The sequence below is a fragment of the Actinia tenebrosa genome, unplaced genomic scaffold, assembly GCF_029948245.1.
Source record: "Actinia tenebrosa isolate PJP-AT-01 unplaced genomic scaffold, QUT_ActTen_1.0 PGA_scaffold3__52_contigs__length_22856419, whole genome shotgun sequence".
NCBI classification, from domain to species: domain Eukaryota; kingdom Metazoa; phylum Cnidaria; class Anthozoa; order Actiniaria; family Actiniidae; genus Actinia; species Actinia tenebrosa.
The window spans coordinates 107,152-120,067 of NW_028292580.1; the positions used below are offsets into that span (position 1 = coordinate 107,152).

At 39.7% G+C, this 12,916-nt stretch overlaps 1 protein-coding gene across 1 annotated transcript; it reads left to right on the forward strand.

Moving 5' to 3' along the window:
- Positions 1-708: 708 nt before the first annotated feature.
- LOC116287140 (uncharacterized) lies at positions 709-12,480 on the forward strand. The gene is made up of 16 exons (XM_089035256.1): positions 709-826; positions 1,701-1,772; positions 2,944-3,208; positions 3,956-4,087; positions 4,581-4,679; positions 5,328-5,369; positions 5,610-5,694; positions 6,542-6,626; positions 7,097-7,175; positions 7,890-7,948; positions 8,271-8,310; positions 8,412-8,599; positions 9,292-9,380; positions 10,475-10,645; positions 11,336-11,417; positions 12,274-12,480. The coding sequence occupies exons 1-16, from the start codon at positions 731-733 to the stop codon at positions 12,478-12,480; spliced, it is 1,791 nt and encodes a 596-aa protein (XP_088891382.1). The 5' UTR covers positions 709-730.
- The last annotated feature ends 436 nt before the right edge of the window (positions 12,481-12,916 follow it).

Below are 12,916 nucleotides of genomic sequence, written 5' to 3' on the forward strand. Positions count from 1 at the left end.
AGAGAAGGGAATTAACAGAAACTGGGTTGAAACAATGCAACGAATAAACAAACAAACGAGGAAAAAAAAAAAAAAAAAAAAAAAGAAACAGAAAGCAAGAACCAAGATGAGTAAGAAAGCAGGAGATCTAGAATGGAAACGGAAGCCATTTGAAATTTAGGGGGGGGGGGGGGGGGGGGATAAGAGAACAAAAAGGAAAAGAATGAATGTATGAAAGAATAATAGAGAAAGAGAGAGAACACGGTATGATTAAGAAAAAGAAAGGAAGAATGAAAGAATGAAAGAATGAAAAGTAGAAGAGCTGTGGAAGAATACAACAAATTTTGCTGTCAAAAACTATTCAAGCCTATTCATTCTACTCCCGTGGGGGGGGGGGGGGGGGAGGTTATGACATGATAATTAAAATCGGAACTCAGTGCAATAAATTACTAGTATATCTTTTGTCATAAACAGGGTCCACAAATTTGAGTTTCTTTATCACAAACAGGAATCTTTTAGAATCCCAGCGGAACACCCCTACCCAAATTCTGGCGGAGTACCCCCCTCCCCCCTCCCCCCTCCCGGCCTACTGCTGAAGCGAGGCTCCTGTCTGCAGATGTTTTGCATATTTGATTCAAGGCGCCATATTTGAAGTGTATAAGCAAACAAATACCACAAAAACCTTTGAATTATTTATTCTGATGTTTATTATACCTAGCGACGGTTAGCTAGCTTGATCTGGGAGATCAAGATGTCTCAGCGAAGCGGTCAATCGGCTCCTCAAATCCCTTCTCAAGCGGACGAGAGCATCATGACTACTTTGAGGGTCATAATGGACGTATTGAAGGTAAACTATCTCTTATATATTTGAGACCAGAAAAAAAAAAAAAATCAAAAAGAAAAGGCTTGAAATTAAGAGAATAATCAAAGACTTATTTTCATCCATTATGTTTGATTTCTTTTCGTTTTTTGTTTTTGTTTTTTGTTTTTAATTGAAGTGAATTTTATCGAAGTTCTCTAGAGTTTTTATTTTTGACTAAACACCGTACAACACAGTGTAAGAATTATTCACAGCGCGTCTACCCCGTGGTTTAGCGTCTCTCAGCTTCATTTATTTACATTCCGGCTATTGTCGGTCGTTGTATTTATAGTTACCGAACAACTAATAATCGCATGTATGTGTGGTTACTTAATTAATAGCTGAATTAATTCAATTTTCAATGCAATATTGTAAGTGGGTGACTGAATAATTTCGTTATCAATTGATACCTTATTTTTCGTATTATTCGTATGTTTTTCGATGAAAAAGTTTTTGTTTCTTAGACTGTAGGCTCTGGACTTTCTAAGTAATATTCTGGTATTATTTTGCGATAGCTTTTAAACAGGTTGAATTTTTTTGAAAAAAAGCTGCCTTACTTTGCTGCTAGCACAGTTTATTTTAGGCTGTGTATGGGACTGACCCCCAACCCCTCCCCCCAGGGTAGGTCCAGGAATCTTCATATAAATGACCATGTAGAAAGCATGGTTCTATCTTTGTGTAGAATACACAGTCTAGGTAATTCAGTAGCCACAACAAAAGACTACACAATATACAATAGAACAGACTAACAAAGAATACGGATGTTGCACCTCCCCCTACCCCCATTGAAAAAATCCTGAATCTTCCCCTGGACTGTCTTTGAGTTGATGATATTAACAGTTTTTACTCTGCTGGCATGCAGTCACATGATGGATCTATCAAGCAGCTACATAAGTGGCTAGATCAAGATTCCATGAAGACCACTAGTCCAATGGTAAGATATTTACAGCTATTTGCAATCTTGATGGTGTTGTATTCCAATGAGATTTCCTATTTAAGGATGGATTGGGTGGGCGTACACTGCTGATGCATCCTCTCTCACCACTGTGGTTCCAAAGGTTTGGGTTACTAGTTTAAGCCCTGCAAACACCATATCTGAATTGAGTTTGGTTAACATTTCTCCAGTTTCCTCCCTCTGTAAAAATCAACTTGTGAGTTGTTGTGTGCATAGAATATTTAATATAGTGGTGGTGTGTGTGAGTGAAAAGTGGGCCAAATTGGAAACCAGCCCTTAACACTGTATTTGACACCAACTTTAAATAAAAATATTATTATTATTATTATTTTATTGGTTAATCAATGCTATATATGTAAGTACAGGCTCATTTTATTGAATGTGGAATTTGATTGACCTCCCTCTGGTCTCAAGTGTAGACTGTGAACAGTCCCTATATTTCCTTTGTTCACTGTTTGGTATCCAAAAAGCAAACAGTGACCAAGGAGAATAAAGTTTGACTCCTGGTCTCAACATCGTATAGAAGTTAATTGTTGGGTTTAGAACTACCTTTAGGCTGTGTTTTTCCTGGTTGCTTAGACTCTGGTTTTCATTCCTCAAAACATTACCTCCTAAATTTCAATCCAATCTAATAGCAGTGCTCTGACATAGAGCAGCTCATAAAAAATGAAGGTTTTTGAACTTGGTGTCTTGAACTTGGCCAGAGTTTCAACTTTGAGAAGATAAAGGATCCAATGATCGACACATATAATAAAATGAAGTTAAATTTGGTTGAACCTAAAATGAATTTTGAAATTTAAAGAAGAAATGAATGGTAAAGCTTAAATATTCCAGCAAGGTCCTAATTATTTTACTAACTGGTAATCTGAGTGAAGTGGTTCTGACCCTACCCTTGAAGGAATTTAAAGAAGAAATGAATATTAAAGCTTTAATCTTCCAACGAGGTCCTAATATCTTAGCAACTGGTAATCTGAGTGAAGTGGTTCCAACCCTACCCTTGAATGAATTTAAAGAAGAAATGAATAATAAAGCTTTAATCTTCCAGTGAGGTCCTAATATCTTAGCAACTGGTAATCTGAGTGAAGTGGTTCCAACCCTACCCTTGAATGAATTTAAAGAAGAAATGAATGGTAAAGCTTTAATCTTCCAGCGAGGTCCTAATATCTTAGCAACTGGTAATCTGAGTGAAGTGGTTCCAACCCTACCGTTGAACGAGCCTCCAGTACGAGATGGTGAACCTTTGGCTGATAATATCCCAGATGATGTCTCAGAAGTGTCTTCCCTAGTATCCAGTAGAACAGAGTACAAGGAACTACCCAGTAGATCAACTCTCATTAACAGTACTATGTCATCAGGGGGTCATGTGGATCAGCATATGCCACAATATGTCACTGGGCCTGGAATCGGCAAAACAGGTAAATAACAACTAGATCTAAAACAATCCACCTGAAACATAATTAGGTGTCATGATAAAATTTTGGGATGGGAAGATTCTTGACTAGTGATTTCGATTCCTTATTGAATTTCTATTCCTCCAGATGTTAGGAGCCATTTGGCATATTGGCTACCGCCAATCAAACTTACCACAAGTTGAATGCATTTCTATCGCTAGCAATAAATATGTTACTGTCAGTGGGAGAATGCCTGTTGAGTTTTGGGAATAATTATCGCTCATGATCAGAATGCATTCAGCTTAATATGGTCAGTTTGATTGGCATTCAATAGGAATCAAGGATAAGGTAAAAACAAAAATGGATGATATGTAATACCTTTCTAGGTAACAGCCACCCACCTTCCATCCCCCCTCCCCCTCCTACCCCATTAAATAGTTATGGACCCACCACTGGTCTGAGTTTAGTTTTTTTTTTTTTTAATGTGATTAAAGTCAAAAATCTAAGCATCTTTCCTCTTTGGAGTTGGAAAATGTATTGATAGAAATAAAGGAAAAGATAAAACCAAAAAAGGATTATATGCAATGCCTTTCTAGGTAACAGCCACCCCCTCCCTCCCCCCCCCCCCCCATACTACCCTCTACTCCTCTCATACCCCATTAAATAGTATAGTTCTGGACCCACCACTGGTCTGAGTTTAGTATTTTTTGACTGATGGAAGCCAAAAACCTAAGCATCTTTTACATGCTCATCTTTTGCCCACTTTTACAGGCGTTACAAATGAATATTTCAGTACACCAATGAGAACAAGCCTCAATAATGGTGCACCTACCAGGCCATCTATAGCAGATGATAAGGCAAAGTTTGACATATCCATGTCATCTATTGATGCTGATACGAGTGGTAAACAAAAGATTCATCCTCTTCATGTGACTATACCCCCCCTCCCCAAATCAAGGAGTTAAAATCCACAATCAACACCAGAAATAAATGAATGAATAAATGAATGGATGGATGAATGAATGGATGGATGGATGGATGGATGGATGGATGGATGGATGGATGAATGAATAAATGGATGGATGAATGAATGGATAAATGAATGATTGAATGAACGAATGAATGAATAAATAAAATGACACTGTGATGTTAGTAAGTAGACAGAGTTCAGCTCATAACACCAACTATTATAGGACAAATACATGAAATAGCGTAATCTAATTGCATGAGCATGTCGACTACCCTTAAAAACTTTGTTTTCTGACAGTGTCATGGAAACACTTTGATTGATGTCCACTAAAACCCTATTTTGTTGCGATAGAAAATCATGTGACTTTGTGATTAGGAAGCACTGCAAAAAGAATAAGAATGCTAATTTGAGTAATGTCGTTATTAGGAGGAAGAGACATCTTGCAATCACCATGGCAACCAAGTTCCTTACAGCAAAGCCCATCTATGAAGACAGGAAACAGAACTTCTTTAGCAAATGTTTCATGTAAGACTAAATTATCATGATAAGTTTAAATGAGGTAGTTAAAATGAAACTTTTTTTCCGGTTTGCTGAGAAAAGAGAGAAACCATTAAAGCAGTAAAAAAAATTATTTAATTAATAACTGTTTGGTAGAAATGCTATTACTACTACTTCTGCTGCCGATGCTGCTGCGCTGTTGCTGTTGCTACTACTACTACTACTGCAATCAACGCTATTTGATTACAACGGGTCAACTCGATCGCACGCTATCCATGTAATCACGCTAGATTGACCTTGAATTCGGCAACAATCGTTTGCATTACGATATTCGCTATCGCTAACCTCTGGCAACCACACGCTAAACGCTATATTTGTTGTTTTTTCTGCCCTCCCTCCCAATGGTAGCTATATATATGTAAGTGTACCACTGACCAGATTATCAGTGTGACAGGTGCACGGTGAGTTGTGACAGGGTTGCCATGGTTACCGCGATTTTGTGTGCCAGGCCCCTCTCATCCCACCGAACAAGTACCTAACGCCAAGTTCATATACCAGTGATGAGTTTAAATGCTCAGCTATTGGTTACGACTTATACTTCTTTTACAGTTATTATTGCTGCTAAATAACTGCTACCATGACTACTAATAATGCAATTTTTTGAATTATTTGCAGTGGGTGTTCTTCAAACAAAAATTCAACTGCTCGAAAACCAAGGTAAGAAAAGGGAACTTTGATCTTTTAATACTGATGCCTATCAATCATCTGGAATTTCCTGTTTTTCAACTATGATGTGTAGTGACACTACCTTTCTTAAATCAATCAATCAGTAGGAAGATGCAAAATTGAAGTTATAATGTAAAATATATTGGAAAAATAATAATAAGGATCGATTTTTATGGCGTTAAGTTACTTTAAAAGTACAACTCATTGTTCTATATTTCCCCCCATGTTCAGTTAGTGAATGGAGTGAAATCATGGATGAAATGTCTGATCGCATGGCCAAGCAACCGTCTCTTATCAGGAAATTCGCCAAAGAAAGGTATGACGGTTTTTAAAAAGGTTATTATTTACCGCAATGATTGGTTTAGCTGATGTCAATCAACTCCGTACTCTGTCTAATAGACCCTTTAGCAATGGTTTCCCATTTCAGAAAACGTGTCATTTTTTTGAGAATGAGATTCTTTATTAAGTTGTTTCCATATTTGCGCGTCTTGTTAAATGCGCAACTTTTAAAGAAAGCAATATCAATCTAGGGAATGACAAGTGGTCTCAAATGGGGAAAAATTCGAGTTGTATCCATATTCATGTGTTTTCTCATGGGCAACTCGTTAAACAAAGAAATGATACTCTAGGGAATGACTCGTGGTTTGAAATGGGAAAACAATACAGCCAATATAAAGACGTCTAGTTGCTGTGAGACTGTTCGCATGAGTCAAAGTGGCAAGAAGAATTCTCGCTACTTTCCTTTTGCTTAGCCTCTGAAGGTTACTCGCTATGGCTTTTGTTGCTGCTGTTCGATAGGGATGGGTATCCTGTGTTGAAAACGAGGAAGACTAAGGCGAGCCAGTACAGGAAAAGAGAGAGAAGAGAGAGAAGAGAGAGAAAAGCCCGGGGGGAGGGGGGGGGGGGGTTACTCCCCTATATTCGCTATACGGGTACGTGCCGCCAAACAGCGTATGGTTTTCAGCGATTCTACTCTGGACCAGGGTATAAATTTCACAGATTTTACTCTGGAACAGGGTCAGGATTCAGAGGGCTCAGTGGCACATCCCTACCCTAAACGGGCAAGAGTACCCCCCCCCCCCCCCCCCGGGAAAAGAGCAAAGAGACGCCTGCGAAGGAGGCTACCTTTTATTTTTTTTCTAATGGTTTCGTTTGTTCTTTAGTACTTGCGATAAAGTGAGTCAGTCTCAACATATGGAAGACATTGACATACTGGAAAACCGACTCTTGGCCAAGATGGATGAACGGGTATGAAACTAGTAGCTTAAGTACCACATTAGATTGAGTTTGTCTTTTTTTTCAATCTCGAGCCCAGAATCTTTCGGCTTTTTCATCAGCGGGGACTCTGGGTACGAGATTGGGTTAGTTATAGCCCCGCGATACCTGCTACCAGTTTTCCGCAAAACGGGAAAGCCGATACATCTTTTCCGACGCATGCGCTAGCGCTGTCAACAGTATCGCGTGCTCAAGTATCTAGCTAATTAATATCTACTGTATATATTTATATAGGATTTTTTAAATTTTATTTTAATTTTATATTTGAGGGCCATAAGTTTATAAGTGTTTCACTTTTAGGTGTTTCTCTCTTGAAATAAAAGCTTCACTTCACAGTGTGCGCCTTCATTGGCTGGTCGTTTTTTGCGTCCATGCCTTGCGTTTGTTCCTTGCTCTTACTATTTCTTCCAAATTTTTTTTTCATTTTCACTTTTTTTTTCCAGTTCGCACACTTTGACAGGAAGATAATCGAGTTGTACGATGACATAACCACTAGAGTGGAGGTCAAGAGTTCCCCAAAGGGTAAGACATCACGCCACGTTGGTTAGCTCAGTTGGTAAGAGCGTCGTTCTGTTGTGCGGGCGGTCGTGGTTCAAGCCAACACTTAGGGTCTTAAAGTAACTGAGGAGAAGATGCTGCCTTTGTAATAATAGCTGTAAATGGTTAGATCTTCAAGTCCTCTCGGACAAGGACTTAAAACCGTAGGCCAACCCTTCCTAACTTGCAGTATAATGGGGGACATAAAGAACCTGTTGAATTATTCGTGTAAGAGTAGGGGATTGTTTCCCGGTTCAACAGCCTATCCCTGTCTAGAGGCATAACATTAATGTACTAACAAATCACTCATGATTGTAAGCTGCACGACTGCTAATAGCGCCTTAATATGCAGCCCGTAAAGTCCTCCACTGCTCACAGATGTAAGAGAATTGTTCTGTGGGACAAAACAATAGGCCGTCTTTTCTTATGCAAAAACATCTGTTGTTTCGTACATCAGAACAATCCCTCTTGGGACCCAGTGCAAGGGGTCTATTCCTCAGAAAACAGTAATTGAACTCTTGCATGTGACGTCAAAGCAGCTAAATTTGGAGGACAAAACAAAAGAATTTCAATCTCCTGAGAATTGGAAACCCATTGTTATGTCCTCCAAATGAGCTGCATTCCGACGTGCTGCAAGGGGTCTATTGACCAATCAGAGCACGCGATTTATTTCAATTATTCTATAATTTAATTTTAAAGGTGAAACACAGGACACAGCCGCACAATTCAGCGTTGAGTTGGATTCATTGACAGCACAGGTAAAGTAGATTGTCTGTTTAACCTCCAAACTCACAACTATTACCTCCCGAGTATTCTTCACTTGCACGTTACGTCATCGCGGCCATGTTGGTGCTATTTACAAAAGATTTCTCATTAGCATCAATTTTCTCATTTCTGTTATAAGATACGAATTAAAGAAGCCGTTATTTTGGACACGGAAGACGAAATAAAAAGCGCGCGCGTGCGCTGTTGCTCTCATAATGCAAGCGCTCCCAACCAATCAGTAAGCGTGATTTATTATAAGGTTAAGGTTATGGCTATCCCTGCTATACTAAGTGCCTAAAATGTTGTTGTTTGCAGTTCAATGAACAACAAAACGAACTTCGAGTAATTGAAAAAGGTTTGTATAAGCACAGACCCAAGTGTTTTCTTTTAACAAGATTCGGACTTCCATGATGAAGACAATCCTCAGTTTCCTTACATATTCCATATCTTATTCAGACCTAAACAAACTCGATGATGAGGTGTATCAAGTCAAACAGGACACCAACATGTACAGACATCACGTGACTAGTAAACGAAGCGACGAAGAGCTTGTATCACTGGTGGCCGAGCAGCTACTGGACCGAGAAGACGTGACTGGTTGGAAAACTGCACTCAAAGAAATGCATTCTGCTCTTAATAAACAGGTATATACAAACTGTATGCTTGTCCCATCTCCCCCGGGCTTTCTCGTGCTCTTAAAACGAAGAAAGACTATAGTAAAAGACGAGACAAGGTGGTGGCGGTATATACAAACTGTATGCTTGTCCCATCTCCCCCCGGGCTTTCTCGTGTTCTTGAGGCTTAAAACGAAGAAAGACTATAATAAAAAACGAGACAAGGTCGTGGCTTAGCGGTAAAACTTTGGCCAATCTCGTACCCAGAGCCTGCGTTTCTTCTGGCCTGCGACGAAGAGCGAGGGCTCTGGCATGATCTATCTTTGAGACCAGGATTTCTTGGACTTCCGGTATAAGAGCGCATGCGTACAAAGACTTGCCAATATATATACGTATATATATATATATGTTCCCAATTTCTAATTTTTATTTTGATGGGAAGTAAATACAGAAGTCTGTTTGAAGCATGATTTCCATTGATTCTATATTTCACTTCGGAAAATTGCGCATGCGCCAAAAAATGAATTATGTCAGAGCCCTCGTTCTTCGCCGCAGGCCAGAAGAAACGCAGGCTCTGGGTGCGAGTCTGAACTTTGTTTTTCTTTTGACTTAGATTTTTATGACTTCCTGCGCATGCGTATTACGTGTTGATTGTTTCCAAAGATTTTCAAATAAAATGCCATAGATGAGATTTAACGCTATTTTTCTCACACTTGTTTTAGTCAGAAATCAACTCGTCCCTTCATCATTCCTTCGCATCGCTGGACAAGAAAATGAATTCCCTTAATGTAACATTTCCTCATCATGGCAGGTTAGTATATATTTCCAATTTCCATTATATTTTATATCTTCACCAAGAAAACTGCAGTATCTAAGGTGACTGCCTACTTCTGAACATTCGATTTGAGCCCACGATCTGCGCGTGAACCAAAACCGCTTAATAACCTTCAAAATTGTGTTATTGAAGAACCATACACGTTTTGAAAAAATTTCATTTAGTGTTGTAGAATGAATCCCTTGCCAGCATCCATGCAATTATAGAGGTTTTGCACCATCACGTGTCGGTGCCCATAATACTGCTTGGGCTTCCTGTGGTTATATGGCAGAACAATAAAATAGCCCACTTCCGAGATACGCTTCGCTTGTCAAGTAAAATGGTTTCAGTTGGAGGCTAGGTGCTAAATTCAAGTTATTCTTTTATCTTGTCACGAATGACTGAGCATTTAGCACAGAGCCTCATACTGAAACCTTTGTACTTGACAAGCGAAGCGTATCTCTGAAGTGGGCTATTCCTTTGCTATTGGGATTGAATTCTTTCTTATGTAAAATGATTGTATTGTTCCTGCCATCTAACATGTAACATCTATCACTCAACCAGAACATTCATTACACAAAGACACAAATGGTCTCTTGCGTATTTGTCTTTGTGTGATAAATGTTTTGGTTGAGGGATAGCAACTATTACTCACTAAGGCCCAGTCCACACGTATCCAGAAATTTTTGTATCCGCAAATTATTTTTTGCGGATACGAAAATGTTTGCGTCCACACGAAGCGTATTCGAATCGTTTTCACCGTCCACACGTATCCGTTTTCGTAAAATTTGCGGATACGGACACAAAAATTTGCGGACACGTGTGGACGCAACCCTTATCCGCAAAAAACAATTTGCGGATACGTGTGGACGGGGCCTAAATAGTGCTATTTGTCAATGTCAACTTTGTTTTATTTCATGGTTTTACTGCATGCGCTCTATTGAGAGGCTGAAATACGAGGCTAAGTAAATGAGTAAATGAGTCTGTAATCATGAATTACAGCGGTAATTTAGAACTCGAAGTTATGATTCCTGTCAGAAGGACAGAAAAAAACTTGTTGATAACCTACTATTTCAATCCTGTCGTTGCAGATGGCGTTGGGGTGGTGTGTCAAGCGTCTACCCAAAAGGCCATTCGTGCGTCAATGGGTATCACGCTGATGACATCAGCTTCGTAGCGCAACTCATTAATTCCGAGCCAAGAATGTTTGTTTGGGAGAGAAATAAACCCTACGTTGTAGTAACGACTGCTGGGTGTTACTGGTAGGTACGCATAACTAATCATAATAATAAGAGATAGCTAGCTAAAAACTAGTTTGAGCTGCGTCGGTGTTTCTAATGAAACAGTAATGATAAAAGGGTAAATTTTACACCATGAAAAGATGAAAAAACTTACTGACGTTTCGGACGCTAGTTCTTCGTCGGAGTAAAAGAGCATAATGATAATGAGGAGTTCTTAAATAAGGAAGGAAGGCTCAGGTCAAACGTCGAACCTCATCCGAGCCGAACTTAATTGAAACAATGGATAACAAGGCGGTCTTCTATGATGTCTTTAGGTTCGGCTCATGTGAAGTTCGAAGTCTGACCTTAGTCTAAATGCCTTATTTAACGTCGGTGTTCCTTCAGCTAGCAGCTTGTCTTCCAGGGAGCTGACGGTGCGCACTTTTCCCAGAGCCTACGATTTGGCCAAAGAGTAGGGTCTGGAAACGAGAGTGTTAAGGGACGGACCGTTAGATTAGATTGGGGGGTGGGGATTTGGGAAAAAAATTCGAGCACAGCTTTAAAGAGTGAAAAAAAAAAAAACCTGCATAAAAAAATGTTACGGCATGTCGTATTTTTTAAGCCAGTACCGTACGTTTCCATCCATTACTGCTCTAAAAAAATCCAACTCTTTCAGTTTTAGAGATTTTAGTACTTTCTCGATGCACCACAAATTGTTTTCACTCTTTTTAGGATTACTATTGGTGCATTCGGCTTGAAGTCCAACTCTCCACCATCTCTACAGGTTACAGTAGACGAAGAACCAGTATCATTAGTAAGCTTTCACAGTATCATTGGTTTTAAAAAAATCAACTTCTATGTCCAATAGATCGTTTTCTCGAGGTTGCGTGCGCATCCAATTTGATGGGCCACAAAACTGAAAAACGCAAAGTCAGTAAAATTGAGAAGGCAGTTTTATATTTAAAGAGGAGAATAATCGATTTTATAGATTCTTATCGAAAAAAAATCATAGCTTGTGTTAATACTCGTGTTCTGGTGTCGTGGACCGTCAAGTTCCTTAAATTTGGATGCGCACGCAACCTTGAGAAAACGGTCTATAGGCCTCTTTACCTTGGGCGAAATGTTTCTCCATTTCAGACCACTTGTCATTCCGTTGAGAATAAAATTATTTGTTTGATTTGTATCTATATTCATGTGTCTTCTCATGCGCAGCTCGTTAAACAAAGAAACGATACTCTCGGGAATGATACGTGGGCAGAAATGGAAAAACATTACGCCCAGCTAAAGAGGTCAATAGCCCCCTTCACAGTTCCTTGCGCCATCTCGAAAGGTAGCCGTGCCTTTGCATCGAAGCGAGACGAACGGTGAGCTTGCAATGATAGAGACCTTATTTTGACACCTTGGACAATTATTCACGTCTCTATCACTGCAAGCTCACCGTTCGTCTCGCTTCGATGCAAAGGCACGGCTTTCTTTCAAGATGGCGCAGGGAACTGTGAAGGGGTCTAACGGAATTCAAGATGGCGTCCCCTAAGACAGTCCCACAATGCACTGCGATGCCAACTCAACCAATCCCCCCCCCCCCCCCCCCCCCCCCCCCCCCTTCCCCCAACCTCGGAATGCGTAATAAGATCCTAATTGTTAGTTTAATATCAGTCCAAATATTTCAGTTTAACAGTTCAGGAAAGTCACCTACAAGTCATAAAATAAGCGTTACGTCATCTGCTCCCAAGCACCAAGCCTCCTCTAGTCGACACAAGTCGGATTCATCGTCATGGAGACCAGGTAATCAGCCAATCATTGCGCATCTCATAAGTAGTGTGAAATGTACAATTCTCAAAAAAGATCTTGGATGCAAAGCTAACTTAAAAATATAAAAGAAACCACAACAATAGAATATACTCTGGTTGATAGCACATGACGGGCAGTGTTTGCCTACATTGTAGGCTGGTAATGAGATTCATTCACGAGCTGATTAATACCAAAAATACTCTCTGGTTAATATCATATGACGGGCAGTATTTGCCTGTCATCGTAGGTTGGTAAAGTAGTATAGGGAATGGGGGTTCCAGCGCAATCTCAACACGGGCAAGACCCGTATCAAAAATCCACCTACGGACGACCCCCCACTCCAAGTGTGGTTGAGGGCAACAGCGCACTTAAATATGTTAGTCTATATATGGAGTGCGAAGAATGTAAGAGAACTTTTAAGAAAGAAGCGGATTTGAAAAAGCATTTGAAAATGAAGACGAAGTGTATGAGCAGTTATGATTGTGGATGTGGTAAGAAGTTTGAGACTAAGGTTAAATTGTT